Genomic DNA, 27,576 nt, shown 5'->3' with positions numbered 1-27,576 from the left:
CTGTCACTTGGGTACTACGGCCAGTCATACGGCCTATTCTATTTATGCTTAGTGTTCTCAGACGCGATTTCTGCAGTCCATACGTAGCTTGTCCCAAGTTTGTAATTCCCAGATATCTGTTATGTGACACGAGGAGGGATGTAAGATTCTTTAAAACTTCAAAAGACGATATTTCAATGTCAAGCAACTGACAGTATGACACATCTAGTGTCTGTAAGTGAGGCATATTCTCAAATGTATTATTCCTGAGGTAACGAGTGTAACACGTCCTAAACCGTCCCCCTAGTGATAACGACTGGAGCTGCTTCAAATTCTTGAATCCCTTCCCAAAGTATGGTTCATTCGGACCATCAATGCGCAGATCTTGTAAAGACACTAAGTATTTGAATGCGCAGCCTGGATAAGCATCTCCTTCAAGGTGATCCCCAGTACGGCGAATGTCCTTTTGAGTGGAACTAGAATTTGAGCTATCTTTCAACGATCGCCTTTCCAACTTTTGCTTCAAGCGTGCGTCATAAGGGCGAGGTTGAACATTTTGGTTAATGTGGAGTACTTTAAGGTTGGTCTGATGTTTGAATAGCCCGTCACGATAGACCTTTGTTGGAGATAAATGATTATCAGTAAGATCCAAAACTTCTAGGTTTCTTAGCTCTCGAAAAGCGTCAAGTTCAATGTACCGAAGACCATTGTACGATACATCCAATCTGGTAAGATGTTCATAACTGAGAGATCCATTTTCCAAGCAACGAATGTGGTTTCCTGAGAGTTGAAGATCAGTTATGTTGGATGGCAGATGTGTTGGGACTTTATGAAGTTGCCTATTCCTACAATCGGCTGTCAACCTATCTCCATAAGTAGAACATTTGCACGGCACACACTGATCTTGATTCATATGTTGACGTGCACCATTACGTGTATCTTGAGTTGCATCACCATTTGTATCTTGACTTGCAAGCACACGTGTATCTTGACATGCATCATCACTTGTACCTTGGCTTGCATCAGCACGTGTGTCTTGACTTTCAGCATCACGTGTATCTTGACGATTATGACCACGTGTATCTTGACTTTCAGCATTAAGTATATCTTGACTTGCATGACTACGTGTATCATGACATGCATCATCACTTGTAACTTGACTTGCACTGGCACGTGTATCTTGACTTGCATCATCACGTGTATCTTGGGGTGAATCATCACGTGCATCTTGACGTGCATCATCAATTGTACCTTCACTTGCACCATGTAATAAGTTCAGACGTTTATCATTACCTGCATCATTAGATGCAACGTAGTTTGCATTTCTACTCGCAGTTTGGAATGATGTGATAGAAATATTTGAGACTGGGAGTTCAAGCAGTAAGGCCAGCAACAGAAGGTTCTGAAAGTAGCATATACAGACATTATTCGTAGACATAGATGTCTTGGAGGATTGTTTGAAAAAACGTAGAATGTACAGAACAATATTTCTCCTCAGATTTTTCAAATGTGCTGAAATATTACTAATGCCTAAGACTGTTTTGTCCATGGTAATGTTGATAGGTGGCAAGCAGCGCAATGGTAAGGCCACCCAGTGTCAGTACTTTCAAATTCAAAATAAAATATTGTATAAGAAAAATAAAAGATGCAAGACGGATTGAGTTGTAGTTACCTTTTACCCTGAATATGACAATGATAGCCAAGTTAATTATACATTATCATCTATTATAACAGTTGATAATACGAGTACCTTTGTACAAACATCCGGTTTCTTACTTTTGACTGATCTCTGAAAAACTGTTTAGGACAATGACAATGTCTCTCCAGATTGTGATTATACACAATCAAGTAATTTTTAAGTGCAGTTAGATGCAGCGATCAGACAGAGAGTTATCCCAGGCTGGTTAGAAAGCAATAGCCTTACAAGCCATGGATAAGTAGAGCTGATGATTTATTTTTAATTGTCTCTAAGACAAACTATCTGAATAAATGATGAAATTGTTCTCATTTGATTTCTAAAAAAAATAGCGTTAATAAAATTGAAAACAGCTTCCGAAAGAGGAATGGAACTTCCTTCAGGTAATCTCAGAAAACAGGTGTTTATATCAGCTGATGTCTGAACTCCATCTTTCGATCCGTCTGAGTAAAGAATTCGGTAACGATAATACAATTTCCAGGGTTAACTGTAAAAGTTTGAAAGCGCTGGTGGGAAATGAACTGTCGCTAATGGCCCGGGATAGACTCTCTACATGGTTAAATCTGTGAAGTGTGTTTATCTGGTATATAGGGAATGTTGCTAAAACAAGTCTGACTAAGTTCAGATTATGAGTCGTACAAAACACAAACTTTCTCCACAATATACGGGAATACCAAACATTTCATTAACATAATTCACAAAAATCAATACTGTGTCTCCCTGTTGTCGGGTAGGTACGGGATGAAACCTATGATATAGTCCCAGGTTCGCCATTGTTATGTAACGATCTTTTTCAGAACCTTTAATCGTTACATTAAATGATATAAAACTAAACTCTCTAACTCCATTACTCACCCGAACGAACTCCATTTCTGGACTAGCTCTTTTCAGAGCTTATCTAACCAGTGGGTGAGCTGCACACGCTTTAGCTGTAGAGCTGATTGCAGTCAGCATTTTCCTGTTTTGTATTGTACATCTAAATTGTCTGATAAAAGTAATAAAACTGTTCATCTACCAATGGGTGAACTGCACACGCCGTATCTGCAAGTGAGATTGCAGTTTTCACTTTCCTGTCAAGGTGTAATTAAAAGAGGAAAATAAAGACGCACAGATAACAAACCGGACAATCTCGCGACCTCTAAGTCTCGTATTCTCTCAAATTTGCTGTACGCCTGGGTGTTTATCATGTTTTTATTTATCTTAAGAGCACGCAAATATAGATGACAAATCAAACTATTCTATCAGTGAGAATCTGGGATTCGACCCCATGTACGACCACCGGATAATGTCCAAGTTACGCTAAACGTAATAATGCTGGTGTCAATATAACCTATCGGTCCTATGAAAATTTTCACTTTAACATTTACTAAGGGTTTCACAGTATGGACGGCATTTGTGGTCAAAGAACAAGACTGGTTATCATCCGAGGGAATCTGCATAACTAGCGATATAGATATGAAGTTAGTGTAGCCGTTTTATTTTACAACAACCAAGAGGGGCCATTAGGCAGCATGGCAACGCAAGACCTAACACCGCCAGAATTGTTCAGGAATACCCGTACAACGTTAGCGTTGACGTATTGCGCTGACCGTCGCGTTCTCCAGACATGAACCCCACCAAATATCTCGCGGATCATCTTGAAAATTTAGTCAGAGTATTGGAAAATGATTTCTGTTTGTGAAACAATATCAACAGCCTCACTGACATCTTTTTTCTATTTTTGTTTTGCTTTGCGATAATTTTCCTTTGCTCGGTAGTGTATGTATACCAAACGGCAGGTAGAGTAGCAGCAAATGCCATTATGCCCATTCGCCCACCTCAAATGCTCAATCCATCACGCTCTTCACGTTGGAATTTGTGGGTCTGTACATGCACAAATATGAGCTACTATCCATGCAATGGAGGCAAAATTACACAGAGTCATCTCACAGAAACTAACCACAGATATATAAATTGTAGTGAACTGTGAACACATACAGATGACTGGGACTCAGTTCCATCTGCAATCCCAGTCAGTCAAATAGTCACTAATTGTCTCATATATTCTTCACTTTATCTCGCCATTCTGGGTTTAAATGCAGATGAAGTAAACAGTACCCTGTCGTAAGTTCCCTCTTGATGTACTGCTAGTATAGTCAACATGCAATAAAGTTATATCTGGCCAGAGAAAATATCATGTGCATTAGGGACGGTTGGGTCATTTCGTGGTTAAAGCGTTCGTTAGTAACGCCGAAGACTCGGGTTCTATTCCCCACATTGGTAAAATGTGTACAGCCCATTTCTGGTGGTTTTGCTGGAATATTTCTAAAGGCGGCGTAAAACTAAACTAAACTCACTCACTCACTACCATTAATATCAGTTAGTGACACAAGCTAATAGCCCATAACAATGTAGACATTTAGAGCGTAATAATACTGCACTGAAACAGGATGTGCACACACAAGGATGATCTGACTAATATCAGTATTTACTCTTTGTGATACACATAATGGCAAGAACTTTATACTATAAGATGTCAACTTTTTTACTGTGATGGACACGATGCTTCACATTTATTCTTACTCCTTCATCAGGTGAATGAAAGCATTACAAAACAGACATCTATATGTGTACATGTGAAAACAACAATAGTTATGAGATAAGGAGGGAAACCAGTAGTTAATTGACACTAAATTGGTAGAGGACAAGTGGAAGCCCCGTGTTCTCAATCTGGCATTGTTGATGAGATAAGAATTAGTGGCATTTAACCAGGGAAAGAACACAAATGGAAGCCAGTCCTATAATAGTCATAATTACAAGAACAATGCAGAGAGCAGTGATGTTTAAATGAAATCAGTAAGACCCAACGGCTAGGCAGATATGTTCCCTGGTCACAACTGCCTGCTGGTTGGCTTCTCCTGATGTCTCTGACCATTTGCAGTTTCCTTGACGCCAGTTGTTGTTGAGAGATATCAGACTGACCCCAAACACCCCCAGATAACGACCAGGTATTTCAGTTCACCTTGAAAGGACGTAAAGTAGTCCCTGACTGAGTTCAGGCTAGTCATTTGGTTCACCGCGGGTACTTCACAGTTATATCAGGTTGTATTTCTCAAAGTCGGGTTTCTGAATAATACATTCAGCTAACCTGTTATCCTCAGTTATCTCACCTGTTATACAGGTACATTCACATAGGTATAAGCAGGCATCTTACACAGGCACATAAAATTCACCCGGATATAAATAGTCATCAGCATGGTTACAGGTACATGCACAAGGGTATTTCAGCATGTTACACAGGCACATTCAATTCACCCGGATATAAATAGTCATCAGCATGTTACACAGGTATATTCAATTCACATGGCCATAAACAGTCATCAGCATGTCGTACGGGTACATTCACATGGGTATAAACAGTCATCAGCATGTTTCACAGGTACATTCAATTCACCCGGATACAAACAGTCATCAGCATGTTGCACAGGAACATGCAGCTCACCCGGATATAAATGATCATCAGTATGGTGTACAGGTACATGCACATGGGTATATACGATCATCAGCCTATTGTAGGGGTATAATCACGAGGGTATAAACAATCACCAGCATGTTGTATAGGTACATTCACATGGGTATAAACAGTCATCAGCATGTTGCACAGGTACATGCAGCTCACCCGGATATAAATGATCATCAGTATGGTGTACAGGTACATGCACATGGGTATATACGATCATCAGCCTATTGTAGGGGTATAATCACGAGGGTATGAACAATCACCAGCATGTTGTATAGGTACATTCACATGGGTATAAACAGTCATCAGCATGTTGCACAGGAACATGCAGCTCACCCGGATATAAATGATCATCAGTATGGTGTACAGGTACATGCACATGGGTACATACGATCATCAGCCTATTGTAGGGGTATAATCACGAGGGTATAAACAATCACCAGCATGTTGTATAGGTACATTCACATGGGTATAAACAGTCATCAGCATGTTGCACAGGTACATGCAGCTCACCCGGATATAAATGATCATCAGTATGGTGTACAGGTACATGCACATGGGTATATACGATCATCAGCCTATTGTAGGGGTATAATCACGAGGGTATAAACAATCACCAGCATGTTGTATAGGTACATTCACATGGGTATAAACAGTCATCAGCATGTTGCACAGGTACATGCAGCTCACCCGGATATAAATGATCATCAGTATGGTGTACAGGTATATGCACATGGGTATATACGATCATCAGCCTATTGTAGGGGTATAATCACGAGGGTATAAACAATCACCAGCATGTTGTATAGGTACATTCACATGGGTATAAACAGTCATCAGCATGTTGCACAGGTACATGCAGCTCACCCGGATATAAATGATCATCAGTATGGTGTACAGGTACATGCACATGGGTATATACGATCATCAGCCTATTGTAGGGGTATAATCACGAGGGTATAAACAATCACCAGCATGTTGTATAGGTACATTCACATGGGTATAAACAGTCATCAGCATGTTGCACAGGTACATGCAGCTCACCCGGATATAAATGATCATCAGTATGGTGTACAGGTACATGCACATGGGTATATACGATCATCAGCCTATTGTAGGGGTATAATCACGAGGGTATAAACAATCACCAGCATGTTGTATAGGTACATTCACATGGGTATAAACAGTCATCAGCATGTTGCACAGGAACATGCAGCTCACCCGGATATAAATGATCATCAGTATGGTGTACAGGTACATGCACATGGGTATATACGATCATCAGCCTATTGTAGGGGTATAATCACGAGGGTATAAACAATCACCAGCATGTTGTATAGGTACATTCACATGGGTATAAACAGTCATCAGCATGTTGCACAGGTACATGCAGCTCACCCGGATATAAATGATCATCAGTATGGTGTACAGGTACATGCACATGGGTATATACGATCATCAGCCTATTGTAGGGGTATAATCACGAGGGTATAAACAATCACCAGCATGTTGTATAGGTACATTCACATGGGTATAAACAGTCATCAGCATGTTGCACAGGAACATGCAGCTCACCCGGATATAAATGATCATCAGTATGGTGTACAGGTACATGCACATGGGTATATACGATCATCAGCCTATTGTAGGGGTATAATCACGAGGGTATAAACAATCACCAGCATGTTGTATAGGTACATTCACATGGGTATAAACAGTCATCAGCATGTTGCACAGGTACATGCAGCTCACCCGGATATAAATAATCATCAGCACGGTGTACAGGTATATTCACCTGGGTATAAAGAATCATCAGCAGGTTGCAGTGGTATATTCACCTGGGTATAAAGAATCATCAGCAGGTTGCAGAGGTGTATCACCTGGGTATAAAGAATCATCAGCAGGTTGCAGTGGTATATTCACCTGGGCACAAAGAATCATCAGCAGGTTGCAGAGGTATATCACCTGGGTATAAAGAATCATCAGCAGGTTGCAGTGGTATATTCACCTGGGCATAAAGAATCATCAGCAGGTTGCAGTGGTATATTCACCTGGGTATAAAGAATCATCAGCAGGTTGTAGAGGTATATTCACCTGGGTATAAAGAATCATCAGCAGGTTGTAGATGTATATTCAACTGGGTATAAACAGTCGTCAGCATGTTGCAGTGGTATCTTCACCTGGGTATAAACAGTCATCAGCAGGTTGTAGAGGTATATTCACCTGGGTATAAAGAATCATCAGCAGGTTGTAGAGGTACATTCACATGGGTATAAACAGTCATCAGCATGTTGCACAGGTACATGCAGCTCACCTGGATATAAAGAATCATCAGCACGGTGTACAGGTATATTCACCTGGGTATAAAGAATCATCAGCAGGTTGCAGAGGTATATTCACCTGGGTATAAAGAATCATCAGCAGGTTGCAGTGGTATATTCACCTGGGTATAAAGAATCATCAGCAGGTTGCAGAGGTATATTCACCTGGGTATAAAGAATCACCAGCAGGTTGCAGTGGTATATTCACCTGGGTATAAAGAATCATCAGCAGGTTGCACAGGTACATTCACCTGGGTATAAAGAATCATCAGCAGGTTGCACAGGTATATTCACCTGGGTATAAAGAATCATCAGCATGCTGTACTGGCTGCACTCACGTGAGTATAAACAGTTATCAGTATGTTGTACAGGCATATTCACTTGGGTATAAACAATCATCCGCATGTTGTACAGGTTGCATTCACGTGGGTATAAACAGTCATCATAAATAATTGCAAACAGTGTACATACCGGTGTATCAGTCATTCACAGCGATGTCATATTGGCACGTTTCTTTTCAAATACAGCACAGAGATTTAATACGTTTTGGGTCCATGGATGCTAATGAGTGATACATTTTGAAAACGGAAGGATAGGATTTTTATAGTAATATTCAGGTAGAAACAACTCTCTGCTCGTCTTATAATAAGGATCAAATGAGTAGAAAATGATATTCGTCTCCAATACAACCAACAGGACATTTTGTACATATTATTCATTTGGGTTATCATAACATCTGAAGCTGTGTAACTGAACTTTCAATTTATGAGATGCACAGGGAAACGTACAGAAAACCCCTCATCAGGTCTTTTTCGGGAAACAATTACAGAATATACTTTTCAACATCCCAAGCAGATTTAAAGCCATTATAATGATTTAAAAATTATGATCCCGAGATTTTAAAATGCCGGTTTTGAAATTGTATGTATCTACACCTTTGTAAGAACAAATTCATGAAAACGTTAATACTACCACATTCTTCAGTAAACCATACATACGAAAAACCAGTTTCAAACAATAATATTCCAATGCGAGAAACCCAAGATGGTTTATCCTGTTCATCAAAATGTTTCAGCATTTCATAAGTAGCCCTGTGATACCTTGGTCTATCCATTGGAATAAGTCAGCATCAGTATCTAATGCAACGACTGTAATAACTAACAAACAAATAACGTCTGCCTGTATTACCAAGATTAGCATTGCTTGATGTCCTTCTGGGAACACCGAGACACTTCTTTAGATAAGCAGTCTGAACTTTTTCTATTGTCTGTCTGAAATAGTAATAACACAAGGCACACTTTAATTCTGTACCTGCATAAAACCACAGGCGCTCGTGTCACTGGGAGGATTTAAGAATTTTTAAAATGCAAACATTTTGAGATGACCCCGACCTGAAACGCTTCACAGTACAATATATCTGGAAAAGGCCGGACACTTCGGTGTACCCCACCCGCCTGCTTTGCCGATCTCTACGCTACCATCGCATGCAGTCGATTAAATCTTCATCTAAACATAATCATGTACAGTACGTTCACAATTTTCCCAAAACACCTCCTGACCTGGTGCATTAATTCCACAATGTCAGAGGGCAGATCCTTCACTGGGATCTTCTCCAGGACTACCACTAGCAGTGTGTTTCGTCCAGTGTAGATACTCTCAATCTTAGCCATCTCCACCTCGTACTTACACCAGTAGCTCTTCAGGAAGTACCTTGATAGGATTATCACTGTCCTCCCAACAACAAATCCCCGGTCCTCGTCAGCATAGGAGATGAAAGCATCAAACTCAAACTGAGGTCCACCTTCTTCTTCCTCTTCAGCAGCCTTGGAAATGAAATTATTTTATTATTTGATAAGTCGAGATATTCTAGCAAAGATTTTTCACCAAATGTGTCATTCGTGAGGGTATATCCAAGGTAATTGGAACTGATATCCAGATATTTCAAGAGATGGAAAGTATGATAAAACTCCTTCAGCAAAGTATTCGCAGAAATTGTTAGAAGCATGTATTTTTTTAGGAGTGTTATTCCTATGATTGGATGATAAAACACTTGCAGCGGGCGTTTCGACCAGTCGGCTACTCCACCACCCCTGCAGTGAACATGGTTATCAAAACGTTATCACCATCCCATTTAGCAGGTGGACACGAACAAGGGGTAGGGGGGTGGGGGTTGGGGTTGGGGTTGGGGTTGGGGTTGGGGTGGGGTGGCTTTGGGGGCCTGATGTGAACCAGAGCTCGAATTTCATGTTTACCTGATAATGTTTCATGGGGTTTGTAAGTACAATTTCCAAGTGTTTGTTTTAGTAAATAAGGAAGGCCACTCAATAGTAGACCAGAGTATCACAGGCCGGCATAGGTGAAACACTGTTCTGAGATGCGTTTCACTCATATCACATTATTCATATATCAGGATCAGTTTGGTGTCAAAATGAAAACATCACTATGTTATGTTAAGGAATGTAGCGCACACAGTGATGTTTCGGTGTTAAGTGGATGTCTTGGTATGAACAACACAAGTCCGTCTGTGAGTCTACTGTTTATTCAGCGCTACACGCACGAGCGCACGCTCAAACCTCTGTACAGCATCCCCCGGCCTGATCTGCAGGTCATTGCCTGCACACGCTTAATATACCCAGGACTGGTCATTCTTGGTCCTTTGTTCTTTGGCCTCCCCTCCCTTTGCTCCTGGTCAGTGATAGTGATGGGTCATCCTTAATGATCCTTATTAGGGTGCCGATACTGTGCCTTGGATAAATGTTACTTTCAAGAGTAATTCCAACTAAAAGGGGAACACCCTACGACAACAACCTACAACACTAATGGTGAAATGCATGAAGTGACAGAATGTCCTGGTAGACACAGTATCACCTGATGCGGAATCAATACGAATAAATATCCGGGGTAAACTGTTGTCAACGCGTGCCTGTATTCATCGGCTCGTGGTGAATTAGCTCATGATTTTGATGAACATTACGGTGACGAAGACAAATGAATACGTTGATGAAGACGAAGGTATAGTTTAGTTGTTCAAACTTCTTTATTTGGTTTCAATTCAATTTAATTCAATTTATTACTCAACACCACCAACGGTGGTACATGAGAATACAAGTTCGTATAAATATAGATATAAATATATATATGACAAGATGGCAGATAAAGAAAGAAAAGCAACAAGTTAAGGTATCTTTGTAGACTTAAATATTACATTAATGTACACAGCAAGATTTTTAAGATTGCGCGTTTTTCTAGAGGAGAACAGTTTGACAACTTTCCACGGGGATACAGAATTCATGTACGAAGGTAAATATTCCTGTCTAGACTGCAATAAAGCATCGCACTTGAACAGATAATGACATTCATCTCCCACTGCATGAGAATTACATAAAGAGCACAGACGATATTCCCTAGGAACATTTACCCAACGACCAATTTCTTTTGGGAGGTGATGATTACTCGTTCTGAATCTTAAAATCGGGAAATAGATATGTCTTGGCAGAAAGAGATATCTCTCAAATTCTATATTATTTATTAGAATACGATAAAAAGACGGTTTTGAACTCTTTATCATGGAGGTATGTCATTTCTGTAAAAACTGGTCTTTGAGGATCTGTTCAATCTAAAAGGAGAGAAACTTAGACAAATGGATTCTCAAATATTTCGGATAAACCACACTCATTAAGTGTCTGTCTTACAAACTCAATCCAGGAAAAAAAACTGATTTCAGAACAAGCTTGTAGCATAATAGAATATATGTTGTATGACAGTTTAGCCTGGCGGGTGTTTGTTACCATTTTGTGACAAAAACTTAATAGTCTTTTGTTTAGCTTAATATACAACGGGTATCGACCAAATTCTGCGTATATCATATAATCTGGAGTTGAATTTCGGAGACCTGCAGCAAGTTTCACAAATTATATATTTTTTCTTTCAATTAAGTTGATGTTTTCGAACCCCCAAACTTCACATCCATACAACAAAATCGGTTCAATCATTACATCGAAAGCCGAAAGGGTGAAGTCAAGTGGTAAGTTTATATTGTGTGATTTTTTCAAAACGGAAAACATAACCTTCGTACCCGCAGATGCAAGTGCCTTAATTGCCTGAATAAATCTTCAATTACGATGAAGGGAAATACCAAGGTAACAATATGAATCTACTACCTCAAGAGGCACCGCACCATAGTAAAGTTTTAACTTAGATGAGTTTGCAGGACCACTACCAAAACAACGACTTTAGTTTTGGATAAATTGACAGATAGCTTCCATTCATTACAGTAACAATAAAATGAATTGAGAGACTTTTGAAGATCATAAGGATCATCGCTGAACAGGACGGTATCATCAGCGTACAATAGTATATAACTAGCTGAAGCCAATGTGTTACACAGACATCTGAAACGTAATGCAATTTTACACCCTGACACCCACTATGTACTAAATATGATTCACAAGACATGACAAACAATTATACATGAATGAGGTGAGCGGACTTCCAGCTCAACCCCAGGGCCTTTCCTGCGAGCGGCATAATCCTGCTCGCGGTCGTCCCTACAAAGACAGTCGGAATGCCGGTGTCCGCATTCACATCTCACGTACAGTATAGATGTGAGCATACATATATATATATATATAGTTTCTAGCAACAATAGACATTCAAAGATTCAACAATGGGCAGATAGAGAAACAATAGCACTTCCTTCTACAGTTGATGTGATGACAGACACAGCCAATGGGGATGACCAATAAAGGCCATAAATGTCATGTACAGTAATCAGTGGAAGTGACAAAGAGCAACAAGGTAGCTGACAAAACAATGTACTCTGCGGTAGTGATAAAGACTAAGATTGCAGATTGAATAATAATAACAAAATATCATATAGCCTGGCTACATAGTTTTTGGTCTGTGGAAATATTTGGACATGGCTGTCCTGAAGTAGACACTATGACACTATCTTTGCCATATATTTATGGGTTATTCATCAACTATAAGCGAATCAAGATATCACAAGACAGAGGAAAAGCCATACATGTCATTAAAGGACAGAATATCCTAGTCTGTCCTATCTCGTCTGTCATATCCTGAGACAATTATATCCTAGAAAGGACACGCAAGTCAGAATACGCAAGTCTAGATTTTCATAGTTTCTGGCTAAAAATGACAATCGGCCCAGGAGGACAGGTTGACATCACGTGATTGAGCTAACGTATCTTTCGTGGAATGTTTCTTTCTCTGTTATCCAGCACCGTGTCTCATATAAAAGACACAACGCTGAGGTGGAGTTTCTAAAGCATGTCTGAATCGGCTTAATTACAGCAAGGGTCCAATTCTGCTGTGTTACACGATGCAGGGGTAGAGAAAACTACTTCTAAAGATCACTAACGATTGAAAGTTCCGTTCAAGAGAATAGAATTATTGGTCGAGTTGATAACATTTATGAACGACGTCTGAACCAAATACTTTGGAAATAGCTCTTTACATGTGTATAATGACATCAAACAAGTGCCTTTGAAATACATTTGAAATACATGTAATCCACAGTCACTACTTGGTTGCCTCCCTTGTTCCACCGTGTGTGATGCACTGGTCCCAGTCAGGCCAGAATGTTTCCTTCATACGTTCACAGTAGTTGGCCAGGTTGGGATATTTGTCTACGGAAAACGAAAGTTTTACATATAACAGCAAAATAATGATAACATCAATGTATACGTAAATTAGAATCTCGCAATGCGACCTTATTTTAATATTACTTAGTTAAGTGGGAGAACTGGTCTACATCAATATACAGTAACATACACGGGTACACAATTTTGTTGGTTTGTTGTTTAACGTTACTATATGCAAAATAATGATAACATTAATGTTATGCGACCTTATTTTAAAATTATTTAGTTAAGTGGGAGAACTGTATTGAATACTAAACATGACATCTCTCAGATTGAAAATCATCAGGTTGAAACGTAGAAAATGTGGAGACTGATTTTAATTTTTCATAATTGTGTTGGTGTGTTGTTTAACGTCACAATATGCAATATATAGCGGTGATCTCTGGGGCCTGGACCAGACATTCTAGTGATCATCATCATGAATATCGATCTGCGCAATTGGGACACGATGACTGTGTCAATCAAGACCTGTGTCTGTCCATTTGTTCCCGTTTGATGTTTCTTACGATAAGCATGTTTAGCTGAATTCTAACCCGGATCTTGAAGGGTACTGGTTAGTTTACAGAATCACACTTTGACAAAGGAGCGATGTCTAAAGGGTATAAGAACCCATAAGCGTATAATGCACGTTATGTAATTGGTATCCGTCGTTGTTGGAGGTTGGTATACTACATGAACATAGCAGCAACACACATTTATGCAGGCAGTGTCAGAATCTTACTTCCATATAACAGGATGGTTTTCTCATAAACGTCACAAAATTTACGACATCGAATCACGACAGGCTGTAAAAGTTAGCTGGTGCTCTGACCAATGAGCTTTCATCTTTCACCGCAAGGACAACACGAGCCAATGGTTACCCGCCTATCTGCTCCCCGCATTACTTTTACAATGGTAGGATTCACAAAAACGTTGATGCACTGAACTGCGCTCATTTGACGTTTGTTGACTAAAACGATACACACGCGTCAACCAAATCGCAAATATGCCGTAAGTTTTGACGTGTTATTGAATAGTTTTATGTCACGATTATTGCACTGATGATGTATCTGAAAGTAATTACCCTTGAGGATGTTCTCATGGCCTGTGCCCCTAAAGTGCCAGTAAACCTGTGACAGCTGACCGAACACTGCACAGTCCGTCTCACAGGGCTCGTCCCCCATCAGGAACTTCTTGGTCCCTGGAACAGAAAGCATGAGGTCTGATGAGTGTATGGGCAAGGAGGAATACACCGGATATATACAAAAGACGACAAAAGAATAATGTATGATTTGTAGTGGTGGACAGTCTGAAAAGCACTGAATATTTGGGTAAGTGAAGGTTTGATTAGCTCGGTGTGCAATAAAATAATGTTCGAACAAACAGATAAATTCTTTTTGTAACAAAGTAAGAGACAACAACAGGACGACAAGGAGATGGATATTTTATTCCAAGCAGGACATCTGTCGTAGCATAAAACCAGAGTGATGTTAGAACCAGGTCTGCCACATATATGGCAATGTCTCCCGCATCTAAAGAGCAATGAAATATTGATAACAATGACCTTGAAAATGTGGTCAAGGTCACCAACACTGCCTGGTATCTGCGTGATCCCCCAATGTAGGCTGTAAGACATTGGGTTCATGAGATATCGTGTTAACAAGAGTTTGAAAAGCAGTCAAGGAGTCGTCGTGACCTTGAATATGGTCAAAGTCAACAAAACTGCCTGGTGTCTGCGTAATCCTCCAGTGTAGTCTGTGTAATCCTCCAGTGTAGTCTGTCACCAAATTTGAAGACATTGGATTCAATAGTTCCTGAGATATCGTGTTAACAGGAAACAGGACGTACGTTGGGGCGGGGGACACAAGCATTTGTTACTCTGATGAATGAGGTCTGATGAATGAGGGAGCATATAACACATTGATATGCCTGAATCTCTGGAAATATCATTATGACTGAGGTACATGTAGCTGCGTTCATGTATCATTATTTCTATGAAGGGCAACATTGGCTTCACGGAATGTCCTGAAGAGGGGAATCAAACCAGGACCGTAGTTCGTAGCCGATCACGTTTCAAACATTACTGCTCTCCTTTATTTTATGTACAACCCATAAAGGTCCGGGTTTGAACTGGTCTTCAGAAACCCGTGCTTGTCGTACGAGGTCGATGCATCATATTTGTGTCTCGATTTCGCAGATGTATGCTCATGATGTAAATCATTGGATTATCTGGACCAGGTTCGAATATTTACTCCTCACATGGCTTGAATATTGATGAGTGTGGCATTTCACAAACAAACAAACCAGCTTGAAATATATAAGATTCGAAGACGTAATGCAAGCCTTCAGATGAGAGAAGATGGCGTTTGTGTATACACAGGACTGGTGGAACGGTGAGTTTTGAAAAAAGAAGTAGATACGAAGTGCATGTCCAGAACGATATAACAGAAAAATACAGTCAGGAGAATATCTGGATTGTTACGTTTGTCGTTTCCACCCTGTGCCAGTTTAATAACAGTAAACTCCCATATAGCCTGGATATCTCAGTCTATAGGAAGCAGTCACCTCCAACTTGCTATATGACCAGTTCCCCTGCAGTCAGGAGGTGATGCACACATTTCGTGCACATTACGGAGCGGGGCTAGCCGTAACGAATGATGATAAAAACAACGGATGTGTCACTTGTCAAACACTGGCAATCTTTAATTATATCTATAATTCGTATACAACGCAAACATAATTAAAGCTTCTTGCATACCTATGAAGTTATCTCCCTCTTGTTGTGTGACCAGTTCTCTCCCGTTGCACACATTTCGTGTACATTACGAAAAGGGGCTAGTGACAACGAATGATCGTGAACTGTTATGCAAACTATGGATTTTTAAATTGTTAAACACTAGCAACTTTTAATTATAACTATAATTTGTACACGACGTAAGCATCAACTGAGCCTCTACGTACCTATGAAATCTGACAGGGATTGTAGATCGTTCTTAAACATCCCAGTTCCCTCCTCTTCTGTGTGTCGGCCCAAGCCTTGACTCCATGTTTGCTTCTTAACATTTCGTCGAACCAACCAAAGGAGGAACGCCCCCCATTTAAATGTCTTCATCAATAGAGATTTGTCGTTGTCATACACCCACCGGAAAAGGACAAGGAGCCTTAAACGATAGAATTATTCACTCTTAAATAAATATAACAACACAGAAGGCAGGGTGCCGCGTACTTCTGGTACGAGGGTGCCGTGGTCCAAAGCAGCCTTAGCTCTAAGGTTATTGTAACTCCCATACCTTAACATAGACTTACGTCTGGCATGGACTTTGCTTTGTAGTGCGGCACCCCGAATTACGGTGATAAACGTACATTAAATTTCTGTGTCAAAAATGCGCGACCGCCAAATATGACATTACTAGACCGGACCAAGTGTACAACAATGCTTGGCTGTCATCACGGGACAGTTATAATGACTGGCTAATTCAGGATGGAAACCTGTTACTCCTACTTATTTCTAAAAGCGGCCGGTCAAAGCTGATCGAAGGCCCACTCTCTCAGTTTGGTCTGAAGCAGTCTGGGGATCGAACTACCGGCCTTCTCCTCACCTGACTGACGCTCCGCCTACAGTGTGCCTGTACTGTGGATTTGTTAGTGATGTACTACGCATAGAGTTGTTGACAAGTCTATCAATGTTGGTTGCATGGGAACATTTCTCACCAGTACATATGTTCTTCCACCATAACCTGCATCGCCTGAGCTACACCTCTGTCAGCAGGACTCAGGTCCCTGTTGAGGTCCACACCCAGCTTCTTGTTGAGGAACTCGATGCACAATGTAGAGTCCGCAACTGCCTGTCCATTATACTCAATCCATGTCAGTTTGCCCTTTGATGACATTTGCATCCCATGGACGTTCTGTGTGGGAGAGATCAAATTTACAACGATTCCACAAGAAAAACTACGCTTAATGAAATGTAAGTGCGGTCTTGCTTGAACTATCGTAGGTCAAGAATACGGCTGTTCTAGGTAAAGGACTGTAAATACCATAAACAAGTACATGTGTAAGTTGACATTTATTTCAACCAGTCGAATGTTTTGTAATTTTGTGATTAAAATTCTCTTTTGTGTTACTTACAGAATTCATGTACATTTGATTGTTAAATCAGTGATTTTTTTTATCTAAGACGAAAGCGTCCGGCAAAACGGGAACCCCGTTCCGGATACCCAAAGTTTCCCCGTAAATACCATAAAAGCACATACATTATTTGTCATTTATTACAACCTGTCCAGTGTTTTGTAATTTTGTAACTAACAGTCTCTTTTGTTTTAACTTTTCAGTGATAATGTATATTTGACCTTCACTGTTCATTCATACAAACCGGTGAAGATCCGTGTTAGCACTTATCTTCAGTAACATATGCTTGTCGTAATAGGCGACTAACAGGATCGGATGGTGAGGCTCGCTGACTTGGTTGACACATGCCATCGCAATCCAGATGTGTAGATGATGCTAGTGACTTTGATGACTGGATTGTCAGGTCCAGATTCGATCACATGCTTTTACACACTTTTCACTTTTCTTTAGATGACCGGTACTCAACCACCACTTACCAAACCCAGGAGTGGAATGGACTGAGATATTCATGTATGTTCAAAATACCATAAACGTCACTACTAGGAAATTATGACATGCCACGCGCTCATTTACTTATTCGCCCACCTGGTAGGGTATCCTGGCCATCCGGAGATAGGTCTCCAGCTTCACAGCAAATGGCGTCATGCTTGGGGCGTAGGGACCTCTACCTATCTGATGATGGATGACAGTATCCCGAGGATACTCTTTCTTTGTCTCTCTACAACAGAACTGACTGTCAGTCTAAGTAAACTTAGTTTCAGTACTTTTCGTTACACTCCACTACTGAGTCGAACGAAGCCAGGTAACCTTTCATCGACCTATGATGGTACAATCAAACGCGAGGAGACCGAACGGATTTAACCAATCAGAAAACAGCTACTGTTTAGGGATTGGCGGGACTGGTCACTGACACTGATGCCTCAATATACGAAAATTCGCAGAAAACACAGGTATTTGACCTGCAGTATATATGCTTAGGGCTTTCTGATAGCATGCCTACCATTAACTAATATTTCCGCAAGCTGGCATCCTTGAATATTGACAAAAAAACGCTATTTTCAGTGGCAGTTTAATCACTGTTGACAGTATTGTAGCGTGCTCCACGTGCATAACCCGGTAGCAATCGTATGGTCTGATTGGTCAGTCTCAAAGTTTACCTGACGTGACCTCCTACTAGGTTTTGTTAGACTCAGTAGTGGAGTGGAACGAAAAATACTGAGACTAAGTTTACTCAGACTGTGAACATAGGTGTAGCATTCTCAACATACTTCAGACTTAACATTACAACATGCCTTAAGTATCTCGAAAGGGTATGAATCTGCGCTGCATTATTTTTAATTTAATTTACATAAAAGCTACAAGTCCCTTTCGATATTCTTCTAAGGCTGATGCGTGCCCATCATTGTTCTCAAACAGATCTTGCATTCCAATCAAATAAGTCCAAAAGCTGTTACTGTGTCAAAGCTAAGTGTTATTGAAGCGTTACTAGAGTCAGGGAGCCTATATAGAGAGGGGAGGTGAAACTCCTCGAAAAACCGCTGAACGTATGTCTCGCTTTGTCACGTGACCAGTGGAGACAATATGGCGGCAGCTTAGTATTTAAGATTGAGCTCGGTTCATTTTCAACAGCTGATTACATTCGCTGAGTGTTGTGACAACTCGGAACCTACACGTAGAAGGTAAGTCACCTGTTCTGTTACTTCAGTTCTAGTCACATATTTGTAATTAGTGTCAGTATAAGAAAATATGTTTGTAGTAAAGTTTCAAGTCGGCATCTTGTAACTCTCTGACTTCAATTATCGGTACACAGCGAAGATAGACTGAGTTTCGTCAATAAAAGCTTCTTTCACACATTCCTTTATGTTTTAGCAGGGAAATATACCTTTAGTTGAGAGGTGTCTGCAAGCAATAGTGATAGTTTTGTGACTTAAAAACATGTTGGGGTTTAATTGGGATGTGTGAAAAATGTGGCAGATCGCCGATCTGATCCGATGCGCCATTGAAATACAACACGCCGTTGTTTGAAGTGTGTCTAGATATTGCTCAACACCGTCTTTCACATACACCTTTAATTTTTATGAGGGGAATTTACCATCAGGCGAAAGGTGTTTGCAGGTAATAGTGATAGTTTCATAATCTAAAATAAATTGTTAGGACGTACTTGAGGTGTGTGAAACATGTGCCATCTCACCGATCTGATCCGATCCGCCATTGAAATATTCCACGGCGTTGTTTGAGTGCTTTTGTTTCAGCTTCAAAAACTTCATTCACATACACCTTTAATTTCCATTAGGGGAACATACCATCTAGTGAAAGGTGTTTGGAAGTAATAGTGCTAATTTTATAATTTAAAAAAATCGGTAGGGTGTTTTTGAGGTGTTGAAAAATGTGCCATCTCGCGGTTCTGTTCTGATCCGCCATTGAAATAGTATAGCTTTGAGTGTTTCTAGTTATTGCTCCCAAACCTCTTTCACATGCACCTTAAATATCTATGAGGGGAATATACTATGAACCGAAAGGTGTTTGCAGGTAATATTTATAATTTGATAATCTAAACATATTGTTAGGATGTATTTGAGGAGTGTGAAAAACGTGTCATCTCGCTGATCTGTTCTGATCCGCCATTGAAATACTACACAGCATTTTTTGAGTGTTTCTAGTTATTGCTCAAAAAACTTCTTTCACACACACCTTTAATTTCTGTTAGGGAAACGTTCCATCTGGTGAGAGGTGTTTGGAAGTAATAGTGATGATTTTATGAATTAAAAAAATAATTGGAAGGGTGTATACATTCACAAGTATTTCATGTGTGTGAAAAATATGACATATCGTTGATCTGATCTGCTCACTCATTACTACAAGCCAATGTTTGAATGTGTTTAGTCGTCCTAAAATTCATTTCTTTCAAATACACCTCTAAGTATTGAGGGGAATATTCTATCTGGTGAAAGTGTGAGGTATGACATATCTGATCTGCTCTAATCTGCCATGGATGCCTTTGATGCTTGAATGTTTTAGTTCTGAAACTATTGTTGATATTTGACAAAACTGCAAAGGACGTTTTAACGCTTTGTGATGGTTTTAAACTTTCTGTTTTTTTAGGTGGGAGTGACTGTGTCAGTTGACATTCTGTCAGTATCCATGCAATTGCGCACATGCAGGAAGACATCTGGTCATCTTCATTAACTGCCCTCTTAAAAAAAAATAATTTCGACTTTGCCACGACCGTCCATTTGTCCATTATAGACTGAGTGTCTGTAAGAATGAGACTGACTGAATCTACAACTCATTAACATGTGCTTAACTTTCCAAACTGTATTCCTGAAGGAAAAAGAAATAAAAATGTGTTCCTCCCTTGTCACATTTTTTCTATCAAAAATTAAAAATCAAAGTCTTACTCGTCACTTTTGAAAAGAATGTGCCTGAGAAACGTATTTTTATGCAGCCTAAGCATTCCACACAAACAGAAAACCACTGAAACATAATGAGACAATTTAATTGTGTAACAGATCATTTCAAATACATATAATAACAGTGTTTGCAGTTCTTTAGTTTGCCATTTGGCCATCAGGGCTTGCTGCCACTTGCAGTCTTTAAAGTCTGCATAGCCATTTTGTTGAAATCAAACCAAAAAAACCAAAATAGTCTTCATTGTAGAGAGTTTCACAGTCCCTGCAAAATCCATTAGTGAAGTGTATGGAGCACAGAGAAGTTTACATTAGTTATAGACTGCTGACATTCCTATGCGGCACTGAATATATAATACTATGAAGTGAAACTGGAAGTTATCCTAACATGAAGGATCAGGGATAATTCCTGAACATTAATACAAATTATGGGCAAGATGCTAGTTGAAAAGAAATGAGATCTAATTGACAGAAGACCACTAGAGCCTGCAGATAACTGAAACTGTTGACCTGATACATTAACAACCGACGCAGGGCCTCTGGGCTGGCGATCGTTTCGAACGCTGTATCAAAATTGTCACATAAACAGAGAGTCTTTGAACAAGGCAATGTGTAAACACATTCTCAAGTCCTCTCATTAATTCACACATGCATCATTCGGCGACAGGAAGTGTAACCAGCTTGTTGTGACAACATTCAGGGGAGCCTACTCCAATTTACCGAGTATTACTCCGGGAGATGCCGATAGTTTCCGACAATAAACTGGTTGAAATACTGTGAAGCGCAGCCGATTTGCGCTGAGAACAAACCAAGTCGACGTGTGCAGTGGAGCATGACGAGGCACACGTTAATTAGTACAAATGGTAAGGAAAGCAAGCGAGTGACCAATCCCTGTTATAGAGTATCCCTGCTAGAGTATATTTACTTGTGTATCACGCAACATACGAAACTGTATGGAAGGTGAGTCTCATTAATCTATTCAGACAATGACCTAATTTTCAGCCGATCCTAGTTTTTCCGTTTGAAAGTGAAAATAAATGTCACAAACATTATTACGAAACGCATGTCGCCAGAAAGGGTACCTGTCTGTACAATGAAAGCCACGATTTAGAATCCTGAAGACGTTTTTGAAACAGCATTCATTAACATTCTATACTGCTATTCTCTCTAGAGAAAATAAAGAATGGTGCTTTTAGATCTATTTCTTAGCCTAGATTACCATTTTACATTGTCTCCAGTATATGCGTTATCTTCGTTACTGCTGAATTATCACTATCTAGAACACGCAAATACCTCGTTACAATTCTTAAAATGATGTGAAATAGCTGAAGAAGTAATTAGGAACATGTGTTAAAGACAAACAGCCGATTATTCCAGATGCCTTTACAATAAAAGCATAATTAGAGTTTACATCGTTTAGTTTTTAAGGGTGTCATCTACGTGAACTACATATACCAATATACAACATGAAATGCCGGAAAGAGCCGACAACAGCGAGGCCAGTGCTTCAGAAGGATGCAGTAAATTGCAGTAATATGTCACAGATGATGTACAGAGATAGTCTGCGATACTTAATACACGCATATATAATCTCTGTGATGTAGCATACGTTATGTGATGTGATCCACTTGGCAACTAGAATGCATTCTTTTCACATACTAATCCCCATTAATCATGCAATACTTTTTATCCAAACCCAGCTAATGTTAAGTCAACGCATTGCTGAGTTATGTTTCTAAGCTGTCTTGACCTTGGTAACGTAATTACACTAAAGTGAACATTCTTAACATTATCGGACTATCCGTCTAATAATGCTATACTTCGTTACTTTTCCATGGCATGTATTTATAATATTTCATCAATACATAATGCTCATTGCTTTGTAAGAATTTATGATAATAAGAGTATCGTTACCAGAGAGCTACCATACAATGAAGGGTAACATACATTACCAAAAATGTTATGTTTCTGGTAGTTCTTCAGTTTCCTCATCTTCTGCCCTTTCCAAACAAGAATATTACAATGATTTCTGGGTAATAGTGCATGATATTATGTAAAAGGCACAATTTTCTCCCAGATTTGATTAATGTTCCATTATAATGATTGAAACAAACTGTTCAGGTAGATTACAAATGGTGGTACCGTAGATTGAATTATTTCAGTTTCTGCGTTACCTTTTTGAGATGTATTTTTCCAAAGTTAAAAGCTGTATCCCATCAACTGTCACTGATTGTGATGGAGAGAGTTGCACTTCTTAAAAGGGAATACACTGTATCAGCAAAACTGTAATTACATTTGTGTTTTCTTGATCTGTGCCATTCGAGTTGTCACAGAAATCAAGTAGATTAAAAAAAATAATAAAAAGACGCCTGCATTGTCATAAGGATGTAACGGACCAAGGGAGTGTAAACTGTTCTGGATTTTTACACACCATGCTCACACCAGTTAAAACCTACTAAAGGTTCACAGAAAGTCAAGACTTTATTTTTCAAAAATATAATTGGCTATTGGCTCCACGTTATCGAGAATTGGTGATTTACGTCTTCATTCTATATTGCCGAGAAAAAGAATTGTCAAAGTTTAAATGGGTTAATGGGTATTTCATAAGGATGGGAACTCGCTTCGCCAACTGCAAGAGTTGTACGGTACTCAGATTGATAATACGACATTCCGTTGACACTGACTTTCGGTGATCGACGGAAAAAAACAAAGCGCCTAAAAGCTGAGCTGGATATCGATGCTATACAAATATTAGTATAAGAATTTAAAAAAAAATTAGCTGGATTTTTCAAAACGGCGGAACACCGTGTTAGAAACACTGCAAACTTTGAATAAAAAGCACAGCTCTGATACCCGTGTCACATAAATCACCCTTGAATTTCAGTCGGAATTTATTTTCATTACCGAGACTGAACGCTTGCTCCTGCAGTCAAAAAGGATATCAGAAATCTGTGAGTATACTTTTTAAATATGTTTCCTGGTCGGATAACGTCATAATGGTTGACAGTTATGACGTCACAATTTTCATGCCACTGTTGCAATGGTACTGGACCTTGAAAGCTCAGTGTCATCACACTGGAGGCAATTTCGCCGCAGTTTCTATCAAATTATGTTCGAGAGTAATAAACAGAATACTAAACTAGATTGCGTAAAATACCACGTTTATGAAACTCGTAAAAGATTTAGCATCAAGATCGCTTTCGCTCGTTTGATACCAAATCATTAATAAAAATGGTATTACACGAAAGGTCGTTTAGTACCCTCTATTTATTACTCGCCTGAGGAAGATACTGCAGTGTAATGTTTTTACGGCAATATTACATAGAGATTAATACATGAGCGAGTGTGTCATATTGTTTTTACGAATTTTGTTTCTAAGATGAGTTTCGTAAAAGCAAATATGACACACTCGCGTGTCTTAATTTCTTTATTATCGATTTGTATCTAACCTTTTATTTCTACAACTCCATGTAAACAGAAATCAACTGCTGTCGCTTGACGTAAAGGTCAAAGTCGCCTAAGAATACAGTGATATGGCACTATGGACGTAAACTCCCTGTGTAATGCTACTAAGAAAAGAGCGCAACATATTGACTAGTTACTCCTTCACGAAGACAAAAATTACAAACACATTTTGAATTGATATTTAATCGTTATCAACTTAAGTAACTGTAAGAATTTGAAATCTGGAAACACTGTTAATGGGAAAGTTATTCGTCGTCAGAAGAGTCACTGAGAGGAGTGCGAGCAACACGGCGACGGTTTGTAACGGTTCGGTCTCACTCACTGCCATAGAATACCGGTCAATTTTGATGTGGAATGTCCCCCAGTATATTGGAGTGAGTGAGTGAGTTTAGTTTTACGCCGCTTTTTAGCAATATTCCAGCAATATCACGGCGATGGACACCAGAAAATGGGCTTCACACATTGTACCCATGTGAGGAGTCGAACCGGCTCTTCGGTGTGACGAGCGAACACTTTCACCACTAGGCTACCGCACCGCCCTCCCCGTATATTGGACCTCCGAAGATAGTGTGAACAACATCACTAGACAAGGCTTTGCTTGTGTTTGTGTACGACATGCATTGGGATGGTAGATTTATTTCGGACAAACTGCCGATGACGGAACGATTGAAGACGCGCGACGCGAGCATGGAAACATGGCAGACTGATTTTCGGTCGAAGACAACAGATTTCCCACTTCCCCTGTGTTGTGCATCAGAAAGGCGTGAATAATTGTTCCCACTCTGTACATTGTAATGTCCAGACACGTCCATGATTTGCGTTGGAGCTACGTTATTGTCTTGCAACTTCTGAAACAAATGCTTGCGGGCACTGTCGATAGTGACGTGTGCTCCACTTGTTATCGAGCCGAGTTTATGTGTGTGAAAAATTGTTTGTACCGTTTTGTATTTGATAGCATTTCATTGGTTTGTTCTCGTAGTAGCGAGACTGAACATTCGTAGTAAATTTGTAGTAAAAAGTTATGAATGAAAAAAGTAGTTCCAGATTCCAATGGAGTCATGGAGGTCATGGTCGGATAACTGACCAATGAAATTCGTTTTAGGATTTATTACACGTGTGCAACATATGATTTTATTTACTCAGTTATGTTTCACTGTATGGATAATAAACTAATGTAATATCGCTAGACATATGACGTCATAATGGTTACAGTTATGAGGTCACAATGGTATCTGTGTGAGAGAGAGAGAGAGAGAGAAATAAATACGAGTACATCAAATATGCTGAGCATTACAGAACAAAACTGAACTTGAAAGTGAAAGTTCCTCTTCCAACAAACTGGTGGCCTGTTCGAAAATGTAAATATATAACAGGTTAATGTGAATGAGATCCTTACAAGTAACGCGGAAATGAGGGACAGAAAGGTTATTAACAAGTCTGCCTAAGCTGGGGACACCTTTCTGTGGAAATAGCATATAGTCTATATTTGTACATTACGCAATTATAGACAATACTACAAACCAGTGAGTGAGTTGAGTTTTCGCGACACTCAGCAATATTCTAGCTATATGGCGTCGGTCTCTACATAATCGAGGCTGGTCCAGACAATCCAGTGATCAACAGCATGAGTATCGATCTGCCAAACTGGGAATCGATGACATGTTTCAACCAAGTCAGCGAGCCTGACCAGCCGATCCCGTTAGTCGACAGACGCCTTATACGGCAAGCATGGGTTGCTGAAGGAATATTGTACCTCGAAAATACTATTTATTAAAACGCAGAACCTCACACATTCACTTAAATGAATTATGCCATGCAACGGAAGCCATGCAACGTGAACCCTGCTTCACTCGCATATAGCTAGGGCGGTAACCGGGCTGACCGGAGTCACCTGTACACTCACGTGATTAAGCAGTACTGCTAATGTTTACAGATGGACAAAGTTGTATAGACCTGAATTCATAAAGTTACAGGCAGATCTAAGAGCGAAAAGCCCTGTCTAAATTTCTGATTAGCAACAAAAGACCCCATATTTGGATCTTTTGATTATAGGATGGGTTTTATTATCTTATCGGATATTTTCTAAGGGTAGCTAATTTGCTGTTTCACCGGTTACTCTATCAACAAGCTCGTTTGACTATGTCTTCAAGTTGTGACAACTTACTTGTGAAAGAGTTTTCTGATAGCGACGACTGACACTACAGCTACAACAACTCCTCCGACAGCATGCAGCACTCTCTGTGATGTGTCCATGTCTCTATAAGCATTCACGAGAGTCTCCATGGTTGATGGGCCTGCGTCTTCCTGTGTTGTCACTGTGCGCTGCGCTGTGTTAAAAATAGGTCAGCCTGAGTAACACCCACAAGGCTAGAGGCACTACAACGTTATGTTGAAAAGGGGAATAAGCGTCGAGCGAAGTAATAATTCATTGAGCTTGCACTCGCATTATTGTTTCCTGAGTGTGTGAAAGTATGGATTGCCCATGACGTACAAGCAGTCTCTGATATGAACATATTGTACTGAAAAAGTTCATAATGAAAGAACATGAAATGATATGAAAAGGAGCTCTGAGACTTTCAGCCCTCATTTTCAGAAGCTGCCTAAACTTGCCACATTTTCTAGACTTGCGTGGGCTTCTTTGATTATATTTACTTCAGGGTCTGTACGAGAGACTAGCATTACCACACCCGATCTCCCAAGATTCCTAGATATTTTGTCGTTTATATAGCATACACTTTGCTAGAGAATTTATGTAGAATATCGATATTTCCGTTACTTTAGTATGGCTAACGTAAATCCACTTTATCACTGGGTCAACCGACAACTTCCTGTGATAAATGGAACCGCCAGGTAACGGTTAGTACCTGGATCTGCTGAGGCTTACATTCGGAGTTGTGTCTGTAACAAATAGCAATACACATTCCCGTTTTGAACTTAAAATCACTAAAGATCACCAACTACACATTGTTTACGAAAATATATTAAAAGGATTAGAGGTTTGTTTACCTCCTCGCTATTATTATTACCCTGTTCTCATTCCTTTCAGGGTGGTTGATGGTTCTATTAGTTTTGGGGTAACTTTAGACCTGTGCACTACATCCGAAATGGTATTCAAAGAATTATCAGGGGAGTTGTAAAGCCCTTGGGCAAATTTAGATCTGTTGACATCACAGTTAGAATTTAAGGAATGAGTGCGTGCGAGTGTGTGTTTGTTTGTGTGTGTGTGTGTATGTGTGTGTGTGTTTATGTGTGCATGTGTGTGTATATGTGTATGTGTGCGTGTGTGTGTGAGAAAGAGGGAGAGGGAGTAAGTTGGTTGTAAATCCACCAGAAATACGTGTAAATTATAAAAATCGTCAACAAAGGACAAAAGAACCAAACAACTTATAGGGTTTTATTTCATGTAATTTATTGATAACTACTTGAGTGTACCACTTCT

General features: G+C 39.7%; 1 protein-coding gene across 1 annotated transcript; it reads right to left on the bottom strand.

Annotated features, from left to right (window-relative positions):
* Positions 1-10,513: 10,513 nt before the first annotated feature.
* Positions 10,514-26,494, bottom strand: LOC137277958 (failed axon connections homolog). Its single transcript, XM_067809976.1, has 6 exons — positions 26,302-26,494; positions 17,851-17,983; positions 16,849-17,045; positions 16,099-16,298; positions 14,222-14,338; positions 10,514-13,143 (listed from the first exon to the last, which is right to left on the bottom strand). The coding sequence occupies exons 1-6, from the start codon at positions 26,418-26,420 to the stop codon at positions 13,037-13,039; spliced, it is 873 nt and encodes a 290-aa protein (XP_067666077.1). The 5' UTR covers positions 26,421-26,494; the 3' UTR covers positions 10,514-13,036.
* Positions 26,495-27,576: the final 1,082 nt, after the last annotated feature.

The sequence above is a fragment of the Haliotis asinina genome, chromosome 3 (assembly GCF_037392515.1).
Source record: "Haliotis asinina isolate JCU_RB_2024 chromosome 3, JCU_Hal_asi_v2, whole genome shotgun sequence".
NCBI classification, from domain to species: Eukaryota; Metazoa; Mollusca; class Gastropoda; order Lepetellida; family Haliotidae; genus Haliotis; species Haliotis asinina.
The sequence above is the reverse complement of the archived record's forward strand: the minus strand, read 5'-3'. Positions and strand labels throughout refer to the sequence as shown.